Source organism: Peromyscus eremicus, chromosome 6 (genome assembly GCF_949786415.1).
Source record: "Peromyscus eremicus chromosome 6, PerEre_H2_v1, whole genome shotgun sequence".
Taxonomy (NCBI): Eukaryota; Metazoa; Chordata; class Mammalia; order Rodentia; family Cricetidae; genus Peromyscus; species Peromyscus eremicus.
The window spans coordinates 73,418,547-73,433,771 of NC_081421.1; the positions used below are offsets into that span (position 1 = coordinate 73,418,547).

A 15,225-nucleotide genomic window follows, 5' to 3' on the forward strand; every position below is an offset into this window, starting at 1 on the left:
CTTTTTTAGAATCGGTTGCAGGGTCTACTTACTTGCAGTTGTATTGTTTGACAAACCCTTGCTTGAGCAAAATAAAGGTGTCTCGTTTAGAAAATAACAAGCTCTTATTCATGTACAGAATAATTTGCAGGAAGAAGTAGAGCCAGAGATCGTTGTGCAGGAAGCTCCTTATGTTCCCACCTTTCAAAACCTAAATGTGTCTTGCCCCAATGGGCTCCTGCTGACCTTCATTGGGCAAGAATCTACAGGTGAATGTTAACTGGGGTGGGCGGGGAGGCATGGGTCAAAAACTCACACAGAAAATTCCACCATTAAAAGGTGTGTCTTTCCTTACCAGTTACACTTATTGGTAATGAACAATGGGTAGTTTTCAAGTAATGAGCATAACAATAATGATCATTTTTCAACCACTTGCTATGATGAAGCACTGTCAAATTCATTAAAATGCATATAAAAACACAAATTTTATGACACAGGTACTGATCACTCCATCTTATAAAATACAGAAGTTGAGACTTCTGGAGGTGCAGTAATGTGTCCAAGGTCACCTCACTCCTAGGAGGCAGAGGTGGGAAGTTATTCTTGATCTAGTGATGGTAAATGCAGATTTCTCAATGGCTTTTATGTGGTCCTGTCTTCCTTCATACAGTGAGTATGAAGAGAATGAGAAGAGTGGACATTAAGCAAATAGAGAAACCCTCTCCCCATCCCATAATTTTTATATAGTTTGTTACTTCTGTTGGTTCTAAACATGGCTTCTTACTTATTTGGATGAATACATAAGTACAATAAATACTTTGTTAACCTGGCGAGAGCTACATCTGGGATTGAGTCTGAGTCCATTCAGCAGTGTATAAGGATTCTTTTTCCTCCTATATCCAATGGTGTCATTTTTCATTTTCTTGATGATAACCATCTGGCTAGAGTAAGATGGAAGCTCAGTATAGTTTTTGTTTGCATTTTCCTAGTAGCCAAGCATGTTGAACATTTTTTTCATGTATGTGTTCATTTGGAAAGTATCTATTCAGTTCATTTTCCCATTTGGTTGGATTATTTGCTCTTTTAGTTATTTCTATGTATCTGAAAATTGAGCCTCCATTAGACAAACCACCACAAAGATTTTCTCCCATCCTGCAGATTCTCTCTTAACTCTGTTCATTGTTGCTTTGGCTGTATCTCAAGAAATAACAAGAATTGACAAATGATATTGCATCAGATTGAAAGATACCCCATAGTACTTTGGTTTGGGGGGGGGAGGTATTTATCAAGTGCTTTTCTTCTTGATTACCAGGGAGCAGCAGAACACTGAGAGTGGTCTGGATGTGGTTAGAGATGGAGGGTTCTTAATTTTGAAGGATGATGGATGAGTTAGAAAAGGTTTGAATGAGGCTGTGTTTGAAGGAGGTTGCTTAGGCCTGTGGCTCTGAGAAACTAGGGGATACCAGAGCATTGTCTACCATGGAGCCAAACCTTACCCAGAGTAGCATGCCTTCAGAGAAAATGGAATCACTAAGACATTGAAATTCTGCTCCCAAATCATTTCGCCCTACATACTCTGGACTCTAGACTCTGGACTGTAGAGTATGTACATACACTAGAAAGGATGTACTATTTACTATGTTATTGAAATGGCCTTGCTCACTACATTGGAGTGGAAAAGGTCAGCAAAGAACCAGTTTGTTGGGTGATAAGTCATGACTGGAAGGAAACTTCCCTATTCCTGGAACACGGATACTAGAATAAAAACAAGAAAGAAGATAAAAATCCCAGCCCCAACTCACCCACCAATAGCTTTATTCTCTTTTGTCTCTTAAGCTCGTCCTGTGGTAGTTGAAGAGCCCACCTGGGACATCATGATCCGTCAGAGCTACCCCCAGAGGATGAAGCACTATGAATTCTATAAAGCAGTGATGCCACCCGTGGAACAGGAGGCATCAAGGGTTATCACCAGCCAGGGCACCGTTATCAAGTATATGCTGGATGGATCCACACAGGTCTATAGTATTTAAATGACCTTCCCCACAGCAAAGTAAAAGACAATTGAACTATGAGTAAAGAGAAACACTACAGCACATAGGAGGCACAAATAAAATGCAAGGGTACCTTAAAATGACAAATGAAAAGGAGCATAGTGAAGGGGGGTGCTGTCTATGAAAGCCAGGATGCAAATAATATATATGGTATATAGGGAAGGGCTTCTCTAGACAGACATCACACCATCAAGAGCCACGAATAAGAAACAAGACTAGGCATCTAAGAAATCCCAAGAAAGTAAATGACAGATTCAGTATTTTTTAAATCACCTAAAAATAAATACTTGAACATAAATTTTAAATGAGCAAAAATAATATAGACAGAGACTCAAGAAGTTAACGTTCTATTTTTTAAAAAAATTGACTGCTATGATGACAATGAGATATCTCAGTGGGTAAGGGCACCAAGTGTGATTACCTGAGTTTGATCTCCAGAACTCATGTGTTGGAAGGAGGGAAGAGACTCTGGAAAGCTGACATCTGGTCTTCATATATGTACCATGACATACACAGAGTGGGGTACAGGTAGGGATAGAGAGGGGAGTGAATAAGTAAAATATAGTTTAAAAGTAAGTATAAAACTGCTGTGGGAAAAATCAAGAGTTCTTAAAAATTAAAAATAATTGTGAATGGTCAAGTTGTAGGGAGGGTGACTTGCAAGAGAGAACCAAGTTAATAGGTATGGAAAGGTAATATATGCCCTAGGATTTCCAGAAGAAAATAATGAGAATGAAAGGAGAAATATAATTTAGAATATGACACGTGAAACATTTCTAGTGCTTAAAAGCATACTTCCAATTCATCCCAGCCACCAAGTGCCAGTCTGGATTGATGCTAATTTAATCTTGATACTTAGGACTGCACAGGTAGCCTGCAAAGCTCCTGAGGAGACCAGGAAGAATCAAATGAGAGTCACAGAGGCAGATGACTTCCTTGTCAGACTCAAGGGAGGCTGTGCATATGGATACTCATAAGGGTATCTGTGATACCTAGAGATGGCAGACATCCTTCATAGAGGGTAACAGAAATCAGGCATCAAAAATATAATACATTTTAAAACATAATTGTTTGAATATTATTCATCCATATGGTTTTTCAATTATATAGAATAAGGGTGAAGACTAGAAAAAATATATGAACCCAACGAAAGGTAGGAAATAGAAACAAGACAGAGGTGGGTAGAAAATATGAAATCATAGTCTTTGTTGTCTCCAGGTCTGAATCTCCCCTCTGATGGCACTTCTGGTGTAGAGCATGGAGGTCTGCCGTCAACCTTTCTTCCTTAGATTATTTTGAGCCCAAAAATGTTGGACACAGTATTTATTGTGGACTGGCCTCCTCTTGGCTTCTGAGAATTCTGAGACCTAGTTTCCCTTTCAGATTCTCTTTGCAGATGGTGCTGTGAGCAGAAGTCCTGATTCGGGTCCTGTTTATGTGTCTCCTGATATGTCCGCAAGCCCCCATAATGGAGATTTGGTGGACTCGGCTTTTCAGCCCAAATCAGAAATAGGACCATCTGAGATTGTCATTACCAAGAAAGGTGACCAGTGAAGTTTCTTGACTTGCTGAACTTAGTAGTTTTCAAATGCTTAATGGGTGTTCAATATTATTATGATACTGCTCATCTTTCTAATATATTCATATATATTTATGTATATGTATATACACATATGTATATGTGAATTTTCATTGCCAACACAGGATTGCTTAGTATTTCATGAACTGCTTTTTCCTCTGTATAATAAATATTGCACATTTTCCAATGCATAGCAGTCTCCTATGTCATTATACCCTCTTCCACATTAGCTGTACAGTCTGAGGTAGTGTTTGAGGGAGTTGCTAATAGGATAATACCAAGATTCTGAATCAGCATCGCTGGGGTGCTATTGATCTTTCCTTCAAGTTGAGACAGAGCCCCTCAGATGCACTCATGAGGTTTCCATGTCACAACTTCCACAGCAGAAAGGAAAAAAAGCAAATTCAAGAGTCTGTGTTCACAGAAGACTCCTGACTCTGGCCCTAATCCTCCCTGTGTTTGTCATGGGCTGCACCTGGCTGGGGTCCAGGGCGCCAAAACAAAGAACCAGCATTTTGTGCCTTGTTTTCTGGCTGCCTTGTGAGGGTTGGAGTGTAGGGGTATTAGGTAATAGTCGATAGTGTCTGCAGTAGTTGACATCAAAGATTGCTGCCCATAGAATTTCTGTTTCTACCCCTCCTACTACCACAATATGCAAGCAGATGCTTCCTCACTCCCGTGACAATGCCAAATATTATTTTTAAGGGTCATTCAGATCAATAACTAATTAGTGAATCTTGTTATTATTTGATTAATAGTGAGGTTGAATATTCAAGAGTGTTTATTGAGTTTAGTCACAGGAACTTCCACAAGAATTATTAATTTTTAGTTTAATACTATCTATCTTGTCCATTGAAATTTTTTGAATTATTTAAGTCTTCATCTATATTTATTTTCAAATCTCCATAGTGTTCCTAGCTTATTTTAATCACTGATTCTTAATTGCTGAAATATAATTTATAATCTAATATATGATCAAAAATTCAAATCTATGCTTAAAAACAGCATACATCATGTAGTTATTTGGTACAGTGTTCTCTTTATATTTATTATATAAAACTTGCTAGTTGTGTTTTCCAGATACACCTGAGTTTAGCAACCTTTCTGTAAAGGGCAAGATGGTAAATCTTATAGACTTGGCAGGCCATGTGTTCTCTGTCACAATTACTCAGCAATTCTGCTGGAGCATGAGAGTACTTTTTGATAATACATAATTCAATAAGCCTTGAATCTGTTGCATCCCAATGAAAACTATTTATGAACACTGAAATTTGAATTCGGTATTGTTTCCATGCATCATGAAATACTTTTTACATTCCTTCTAGCTGCTTAGAAATATGAGGTGTCATTACCTCACAGACTACACAGAACAGACTACAAGCCTCGCTTGTAGATAAATGGCCAGCCCTTACCGTGTGTCCTCGCATGCTTTTACTCTTCCCCCACCATGTTTACATTTACTGCAAGGAGGGCAGCACCTCCTCAGTGCTGTGTTCCTTGTCCTTTCGCATTATTTGTGAGCGAAATTTGTCTCTTTAACGGTTCTGTCAGATTTTCCTTCAAATTGTTTGGTAATATAATTTTAAATACAGCTTTAGAATTATTCTTTGTGGTGAGTTTAACTTGTCATCATTTGACAGTGTTGCTTTCTACTTGAATTATGAGGCTCCCCACCTCCCCACCCCGCCCCCCACCCCACAATGCCTCTTTGCTTAGGTTGTTGTACCTCTGCTGTCCGTTGTTCTATGAAACTTCACCGACAGGACTTTTCCAGTCTCGTGTTCCTCTTTCTATGGCATGTGCGTAAATGTGTCTCTTATATGCGGCAGATAGGTGGGTGTTGTCAAGGCTAAATTTGAAAGTTTCTGTTTTTTGAGATTTTAATTTATTATCATATAACTGATATTTCCTGAAAAACTCATTATACTGTCCTAATTCTCAAATGACAGTTTCACTGAGTGTGGCATTCTAGACTGATGTTTGACCTCCTCCACACTCATTTAAAGATGGCTGTTAGCCTAATTCCTACTGCTCTAAAGATCATCTGTCCTCCGATCCTTCTTCATTTTTTATAATGATTCAAATACAATCTGACTATATGTGGGTTTCTGTTTATTCACACAAGTGGGAATGCATTAGGCATTTTGAATCTGTAGGTAAGCGTCTCTCGCTGATGCTTAAATGTCCCAATAATTATCTCATCAAATATTATTTCCATCCACATCTTTTTCTCTTTTTTTGTAATTCTCATAAAAAATTTTAGAGGCCTTTGACCTCTTATTCCTTACTTCTGGGGTGATGAGGATTGGGACATTCACCTTCAGTCTAAATCATTGACTCAAGTCTATCTTTTAGATCTCTTCTAAAGTATATCATATATTCTATTAAAATCTCGTGTTAGGGGGCTGGAGAGATAACTCTGTGGTTAAGAGCACTGGCTGCTCTTCCAGAGATCCTGAGTTCAATTCCCAGCAACCACATAGTGGCTTATAACCATCTATAATGGGATCTGATGCCCTCTTCTAGTCTGCAGGCATATATGCGGACAGAGCACTCATACCTAAAATAATATATAAATAAATAAAAATTTGTCAGGCAGTGGTGGTGCATACCTTTAATCCCAGCACTTGAGAGGTAGGGGCTTTGAGGCCAGCCTGGTCTACAGAGTGAGTTCCAGAACAGCCAGGGCTACACAGAGAAACCCTGCCTTGAAAAACTAAAAGAAAAAAAAAAATCCTCACATTAATATGTTTAAAATTCAGTTGTTACCTTTTCCATATATATTTTCACTTATTTTATTTCTAATCTGCATTCTCTGTTTTTATTAAATTTTTAAAATAAAAATATAATTACGGGGCTGGAGAGATGGCTCAGGGGTTAAGAGTACTGGCTGCTCTTCCAGAGGACCCAGGTTCAATTCCCAGCATGCACATGGTGGCTCACAACTGTCTGTAACTCCAGTTCCAGGAGATCTGACACCTTCACACCAATGCTCATAAAATAAAGTTAAATAAATTATATATATATATATATATATATATATATATATATATATATATATATATATAATTACATCACTTCTCCTTCCCTTTCTTCCTTTCAACCCCTTGTTCCCCCACATGCCTCTCAAACTAATGGTGTCTATTTCTTTGATTATTGCTGATACATATACATGTAAATGTTCAAGTATATACATACAATCTGCTGAGTCCATCTAGTATGGCTTATATATGTGTATGATTTCAGGACTGACCCATTGGTATTAGACACCCAATCAGAGTGCTCAACCCTGGAGAAGACTGGTTTCCCCTCTCACAGCGGTCACTGGTTGCCTGTAGCTCCTCATCTAGGAGTAGGGTCCCATTATGTTTCCCCTTTCCCAATTAGCCTTTCTATTGCTATTACCATCGTTCAGCTCTTGTTTAGGCAGACATATGGCTGAGGTATCATGAGTATGGCTTGCCTGTCCTTTCTAGGAGACAAAGTCCAACAGTAGACTCTTTGGTCTTCTGTCATTTCCAGTGGTTCTACCCACTCTTGCACGCTGTTTTCTATGCCTTGTGTTGTAGATGTATTCCTGGGGACTGGACTCCCCCCAATCTGTTGATCACTGTGGTATGACTTTTTGTGGTTTTCTGTAATCGTCTCTTTGCTATAAAGAGAAGATTATTTGAAGTGGGGTGAGAGATATATTTATCTGTGGGTATAACGGTAAGTTTTAGAATGTCATTAGGAATTATATTCGTTTAGTAAAGTGGTGGTGTATGTTCTCTTCTAAAACCCATAACCTCATTAGCCCCTGATAATTGAGTAGGTTTCTAGTACCAGGCATGATTTTCCGCCTATTGCATGAGACTTAAGTCCAATTACACAGCTGTTGGTTACCACCAAGATATGAATGTCACTATTGAACCTTTAGGTATCTCTTCCCATGTTGGTCATTGTTGTAGTTCATAGACATTACAGCTGGACAGGACTATTGACTGCTTCCCTCCCTTGGCAGCTTACATAATGCTTTCTCATAATACAAAAGCTAGAGTGCAGAAAGGAGGCTTTTGGGTTATATCAAGCTCAAATCTTCCATGCCCTCTGCCTAAGTATGCAGTGCCTTAAGCAGTAGGGACTTACCTACATGAAATGTACAGGTAAATGGATGGAACTGGAAAACCTTGAGTGAGATAAACCAGACACAGGAAAGCAAGCACCACATATTCTCCCCTTTCTAGAGTTCCCAGCTCCAAATCTTCAGATATGAGAATTTAACCTGGAGTAACAGAAACCTGGAAAGTAAAAGAACTGGAGAGGGAAGGGGCGATATAAAAATAGAAATGAGACAAACAAGGAGGAGGGCTCTAATTTGTGACTAGGAAAGGAGGTCAACCCAGAGGACAGAGGAGGGAGAATGGACAAAAAACATCAAGGATGATTCATAAAGCCTCAAGGAATCATAGTACTTTATATTTAGCTAAAATTATATAATTTATATTTTGATGAAGTTATATCACTTGGGACGACAATGCTCCCCACAAGAGCAATATATTATCTAGCAAAAACCCCAGTACCAGGCATGAGAAACCTCCATTGGAGTTTGTGGTCAGGGTTGTCCAAGTAACTCCAGGCTATGGCCGTGGCCCCCTGTTGCTTCTCGGAGGTTGAAGGTAGCCTGCCTATTCTTTATTCACACTTCCTGGCCCCATTCTACCCAGAATCTCACATTTCAGATTCTGTGCCTATTCAGATGCTTCCTCCGACTCTCCTTTGAAGAGCTTAAACTTCAGTGCTTTTGGGCTATTACATGATTGTTTTTATTTCTTATTGCTTTAATTCTAAATTCTTTGGACTGATACAAATATAGCTGCATTCCTTTGAAAATAGTTTTGTTTCAGGAAGGAAAATATCAGGGCTTCTATTTTAACCTTAATATTAAATTATTTTTCTGAGGGGTTTGAGAATGTCACCTAAGCAGTGGTCATTTTCATACAGAGACCCACATAAGCCCTGCTCTTGATTATATAGCTGAAACATTTTTGCCTTCTATGCTCAGTGTCATATTTGAACACTGAAAACTTGCCTGGCAGTGCTGGGGGACGGCAGAAGAAAGCGTGCATTTATTCTGTAAATAATTCACACTATCTTTGAGGCCAGCTCTTTGCAGTCTCCAGCTTCTGAGAGTGTTTCATGTTAAACTCCCCGGCACCAGACTGAATGAGCTCTGGCTTTCATTCTTTTCTTAGTGCTATGCCACCCCAGTTTGTGAAGGACTCACAGGGCAAAGCCCTCTTCAGGCCAAGCTTTACTTCCTTGCATTCTCCCCCACCCCTGGTCCTTGGCTTGTGCTGACTATATCATTCAGTTATCAGTTCAGACACTTGTATCTAATAAATACTTTCTGGTAGTTTTAGTTATCTTCTGTGGAATTCTTTGTATCTGGTTGCTGGAAATGGAACACCAGCTGCACCTATTCCTCATGTCTGGTCACTGCCCGGTCTTCTTACTTCAACTATTTGTGCACTTAGTAAAGGAAGACAGTAGTTATTTAAGATTTCAGAGTCTGCACGTGATCCTTCCTTTGTGTTCTTCCAGCTCTCATATCCATCCTCATCCTTTCACACCTGAATTCTCCCATCTCTGTTGGCACCAACACTGTGTTTTTTTATATCTATTGCCATCTAGAATCTCTACTTCTCTAATATTTTCTGACTATTGCTCATACTTTCCTTATGACTAATTTTCCATATTCCTGCCAAAAGCGCCCAAGTTATCTTTTGACAATGTCACGATCCCTCTTAAATGTTTTCTGTAGGAAATCCCAAGGTCTGTAACATGCCATAAAGATACACTTTCACTGGATCCATGCCTCCCTCTCCAGTCTCGCCTCTCAACCAAAGTTTATCCCCTAACTAATAAACTGCTCAAGGGTGTCTGCACATAACATGCTGTCGTCACTCCCCTCCCCCATTCCATTATATTTCTTGTAGTCTCATGCTGGCATGACTTTTCCACTGCTGTCGACAAGAAAATAAGAGAACAAGGCAGGGGAAGGGAGGAAAGAGGAAGTAGAGAAAACACAGCACCCAGTATTTGCTCCCTCTTGTGGGGGGGGTGTCTATGCATTTTCTGCAGCTGCACCATGTTCCTCTCTGATGCTGTTCAGAAGTATTAACAAATCACAGACAAATCCAGGGGCAATAGGAGAGCTGAACTTACCTCACGTCTCTTCTTTAGTTCTTCCCATTCATTGACTCCCTGTGCACTGAACTGAGATTTGTACTCCCATGCATGAACATTTGATGTTCTGGGTTTAGAGACTCTTCCCAGAATTAACAAATCCTTTACTCTCTGCTTGTAATGTATTTCTAAGTCTGTGTTTATGTCATCATTGAGGCCTGATGATCAGAAACTCTGATTTATGAGTTTTCTTAGAAAAGTGAAAATCTACCAGGGTAGAAAATTAAGACATTGGTAGCAGAGTCCCATGAGAAGATCTATGGTTCTACACATATTCCCCCAGATGTGGAGGAAGACAGAAATGGGAGCATGCATCTGATGGTTGTTGATGTAGTGATTCAACCATACAAAGTCATTTCTGCTAATGAGAAGTCAAGGGTATGACTGGCTTGTGAGGTTCCCCGGATTCAGAACAGATAAGATAGAGAAGATTAAAAGTCTAAAAGACAGGAAGGAATAGATTTGATATGCAGGAGAAAAGTGAGGCACCAAAAAGTAGAATATAGACTACACAATCTTGGATTCGGGGATAAATAAGGAAGGTCTAAACTGTACAGAAATAAACAGAATTGATTTTGTTCCCCAAACAGCGAGTTGCGTGTATGTGTGTCTTTCTAGGGGAAGGCGATGACAATTCAGCTAAGGTTTAGTTCCCAGACTGATCTATTTGCAGCCTAACTTTCTCTGTGGAAAAGTAATATAACTGATGACTATTGCTTTGGCTTTTCTATGTCAGTGTCTAAGTAAGTTTATGCTGTGTCAGGACTTAATGAACAATTTATGAAAGTGTTATAGTTACATTTCTTTGTCTAATTGTCCTTGAACATCAACAGGAAAAGGTCACAAAAATCAAACATCTGTGGCACATAAGAATGAAACCCATGATGCTCTCCCAGAGGTGACTCATACAGTAACTACTATGGATTCCCACGCTGGCACTTGGTTTACGACAACACCCAATGGAGATCAGATTGGCACCAAAGGACTACAGAAAATTACCAACTTGAAACCATTTTTATCCTTCCAGGCTACAGATCCCATCAATGGAACGGTATGACAAACTAGAGCACATCACAAAAAATGTCTAAACCATTAAGACAAAAATGTCTAAACAAATTTATTAGAGTCCTGAAACAACATGTAGAAGAATGTGTGGCAAATCATAACTTTCAAATATTTGTTAGGTGGTAGGTGGGTAGGTGGGTAGGTGGGTAGGTAGATGGATGGATTGGTGGGCCCATTGTCCAATCTAAAAATCACTGTGTAGTGTAGTGGCAAGCATATTGTTTTTCTGAAATTCCTCTGTGTGTGTGTGTGTGTGTGTGTGTGTGTGTGTGTGTGTGTGTATGTGTGTGTGTACATGAACTCATATTAGAACAAAATACCAACTTTTAAAATGAGGTTCAGATCATGGATTTTTTGTTCTTTTTCTTTTCTTTCATTTATTTATTTAAATAAATAAATTTTGTTGTGGTTGCTATTGAGATAGTCTTGCTGTGTAACCCAGGCTGGCTTTTAACTTGAACTTCTACCTTAGCCTCTGTAGTACACTGCAATGTTGGCTACCTCATGAATATTTTATACTACTTACAGATAAATGTGATTAATGCCACATGTCTCTTTATGTCAAATATATTTGTATACCTGTTTCATCTCTGGGAATGAGAGGCTATACGTCCTTGTCCTACTTCTCTATAGCCCTCTGTAGTGAGTGATCAAAATTTGTTCATGACCTATGCCTTCAAAGAATCACACATTGCATAACTAAAGCATTCAACATCAGTGAACAACTGGACAGGATGTTATTCGACTAGAAGAGTAATTGGCAAACAAATGTCATAAAAGTTTGTCACCCAGCCATCAATGGTACCAGAGTTTGTACTATGACTGTGTGTTTTCAAAGCTCATACTCTCAGTTAGCTCATCATACAGCTGTATTTCTCATTATGCATTCCTGACTGAGATTATCAATGATACAGTGAAAACCTAAAATAGAGCTCAGCATACATTTCTCTCCTAAGTTAAAATGTCTGCCTATCATGTTGACATGTGACAGTCACCTGTTCCCAGAAGGCCTAGAAAAACCTAGAGAATATATTCTCACATACAGACCACTGATCAAAACCAAATGTCCCCAATAGTTAGGACAGTATACATCTAGAAAATTGAGAGTGCCTAGTTAGTGGATATGCATTTTATAATCTACAGAACTGCATCAACAAGTTGGAATATCCAAACAAATACTGAGGTGGAGTTTGGGATATATAGTATTTCTTAGGGATGCCATATCTTCAAAGAAGGGGAGGAAATGGTTGAATTGTAGTATAAACCCAACAAAGTTGTAATCCACCCAGCAATGATCTCACAGACAAGTGCTACTTGTCCTGATCTCTCAAGTCTGGGAGGAATGACTAGACCCATAGAACCCCGCCCCATTTGGTCTCTGGAAACAGCTACCCAGAAACAGTTCAAGTCTAAGACAAAGTTGCTATCTTCTGAAGAGGCAAGTGTTAAATGAGCCTAGAGCTGGCATCAGTTTGCTTACTTCACTCTCCATGCTGGGAGTCTTCTCTTGAAGAGAGTTCTAGACCACATAACACAGCTTCCCCCACTCCATGCATGACACACACACATGGCTTGGGAACTTTACCAGTGGTTTAGTCCATCCAGGTTGCTATAACAAAATGCCAGAGCCTGGGAAGCTAATACACAACAAAGATTTATTTATGGAAGCTCTGAAGGTGAGATATTTCAAATTAGAGTGAATAACCTCCATGGCCTGAGCACATAATTCTAGGTTGCAGACTGTCTGGTTTCATTGCAGCCTCACACAATGGAAAGAGATTCTTCTCTGGGGTGCCTTTTATAAGGTTACTAATCTAATTAAAGAGGACTCTAGCTTCATGAGCATGTCATTTTCCAAAAGCCCCAATTCCTAATGGTCTCACTGTGGGAGCTGGGATTTTAGCATATCAGTTTGGGGGAGACAGGCAGTTCACAATAGCTGGTCAGTGATTAGCTATAGTCCACAAAGGTCTGGTTGTTCTTTCAGATTGAAGGAACTGCCAGAATTAGTTGACTGTTTCATGATTCCTACTCAGTCTATCTATCAAAACCACTCAGTGGTGTTTCATTTCACTTAGGATAAAGTCTGAAGTCTCCCCCACTTGGTCTGTAGCCTCCCAGCCTCCCATTATCTGCCCACTCCCTTTTGTCTCTCCGTATGCTTTGCTCAAGCCACGACTCTTCTCTTACATACTGGGCTCAAGTTTAGCACCATTTTCTTAGGCAGAAAACTAAGCCAAGCCAAGCACCTATAAGAGAACCCAGCAGCTGTGAAACATCCTCCTGCCAGTGACCTCTAACTCTATAGCGTAAGGAATTCTATGCCAGTTCACCATAGCATTCATCATAATGCACACCATGCACTCAGCACTCTGTAATTGACAGGTGATGGAATGTTGACCTGTTGTCTTTCTGTCTGAGGTCATCCATTCAGCCATTTCCCTTCTGTGCTGGTTAATCTTCATGGTCAACTAGACTAGATTTAAAATCACCTGAGACATGCACCTCTAGGCATGTCTTGAGGGTAAGAGAAGACTCACCCTACTTGTGAGCTGGATGTCTAGACTGGCTTATGCAGAGCAAAGAGGAGCAAGCCAGCCCAATGTGCATCGTCACTCATCTCTCCTACTTCCTTCTACAGACATAGTATCATGAGCTTGTGCTCCCGCTGCCATGCCTGCCCTGCTGTGATAGATGGTTTCCTATCAAACATGAATCCAAATAAGCTTCCTCCCTTAAGTTGTTTCTGGACATATATGTATTCACAGAGAAGAGAAAGTTACTAATACTTTGCCCATTTCATATAGGAAGACACTCTACTTGAACCTATGTTCAAACTAACAGTACAGAATAGTCTTTCACCCATGATTACATTTACTCAGCTTTAAGGAAAGATTCAGGACAGGAAGCACAGTACAATTGGCATTCCATTCTCATAAGCTAGGACACTAACAGCAACCCACATGCATAGCATCCTGAACCCCTCAAGTCCATACACAGCATGTATGACAGGCAAATAGAAGTCTATGTAGATGTGGGTCACCATGACAGGCAAATGAGTCTATGTAGATGTGGGTCACCATGACAGGCAAATGAGTCTATGTAGATGTGGGTCACCATGACAGGCAAATGAGTCTATGTAGATGTGGGTCACCATGACAGGCAAATGAGTCTATGTAGATGTGGGTCACCATGACAGGCAAATGAGTCTATGTAGATGTGGGTCACCATGACAGGCAAATGAGTCTATGTAGATGTGGGTCACCATGACAGGCAAATGAGTCTATGTAGATGTGGGTCACCATGACAGGCAAATGAGTCTATGTAGATGTGGGTCACCATGACAGGCAAATGAGTCTATGTAGATGTGGGTCACCATGACAGGCAAATGAGTCTATGTAGATGTGGGTTATCTTGGCTAGAAGGAGCTTCAGCCTTTCTCCTCCACAGTCTCCAGTACTGTGCTGAGAGCCAACTTGCTGCTCACCCTATCCAGAGTGGTCCTTTAAAGCAGGGATTTCACAACACAAGGGCAGCCTACATGTGCCACATTTATCTCATCTCAATAGTCTCCAAGGAAACAGATCCTATGAACTGTATCCCAGACTGACCTCTATTGACCCAGTCCTGATTCTTTATCTTTTATATTTTGAAATGTTCCCTGTCACTTAATTCTTGAACGACTTTAACATTTTTTCTTAAACATCATATAAGCCTAAATTTCCTCATCTATACAATGGGAGTCCTATCTATCTCAGGAATCATTGGAAGTAGTAGATCAAGTAGATGACAAAACCTTCACATTCACTGAGCATAGAAATAAGTTTACTGGGATCTAACCACCCAGCCTGAAGATTATGCTCTGCTTCTGATGTTCAGGTCATGACTACTCGAGAAGACAAGGTAATCATTGTTGAGAAGAAGGATGGAACCCGGATTGTGGATCATGCTGATGGTACCAGAATCACAACCTTTTATCAGGTTTATGAAGACCATATTGTTCCTCCAGATGATGGAGAAACAAGTGAGTTGTATTTTTTCAAGACAGTAACAACAGAATTTTACAACTTTTTAGTATGAAACAAGTAGAAAGCTCATTATCAAAAACATTTATAAAAATAAGTTAGCCAACCAGAGAATACGCATGCAGTCCAAAGAGGGTCCTTTGGTCCCCATTGTGATGATGATGGCGGTGGTCATAATGTTTATCTTGGTGTCTTCTTTAAATTGTAAAAATTGTACCTCTTTATCATATGCAACATATTTTGAAGTATTTGTATGTTGTGCATAGTCAAGCAAGCTACCTCACACACATCATTTTTT

At 39.7% G+C, this 15,225-nt stretch overlaps 1 protein-coding gene across 3 annotated transcripts in view; it reads left to right on the forward strand.

Annotated features, from left to right (window-relative positions):
- Window positions 1-15,225, forward strand: part of Spag17 (sperm associated antigen 17) — a 236,044-nt gene that overhangs the window by 161,168 nt on the left and 59,651 nt on the right. For all 3 annotated transcript variants that reach the window (XR_009379872.1, XM_059265953.1, XM_059265952.1), the window contains exons 26-30: window positions 119-248; window positions 1,816-1,994; window positions 3,414-3,573; window positions 10,671-10,888; window positions 14,782-14,926. Coding sequence is in view for 2 of the 3 variants with exons in the window: in XM_059265953.1 (XP_059121936.1) it covers window positions 119-248; window positions 1,816-1,994; window positions 3,414-3,573; window positions 10,671-10,888; window positions 14,782-14,926 (832 nt within the window). In the remaining variant the exon portion in view is untranslated. The remainder of the gene's footprint in view (window positions 1-118; window positions 249-1,815; window positions 1,995-3,413; window positions 3,574-10,670; window positions 10,889-14,781; window positions 14,927-15,225) is intronic.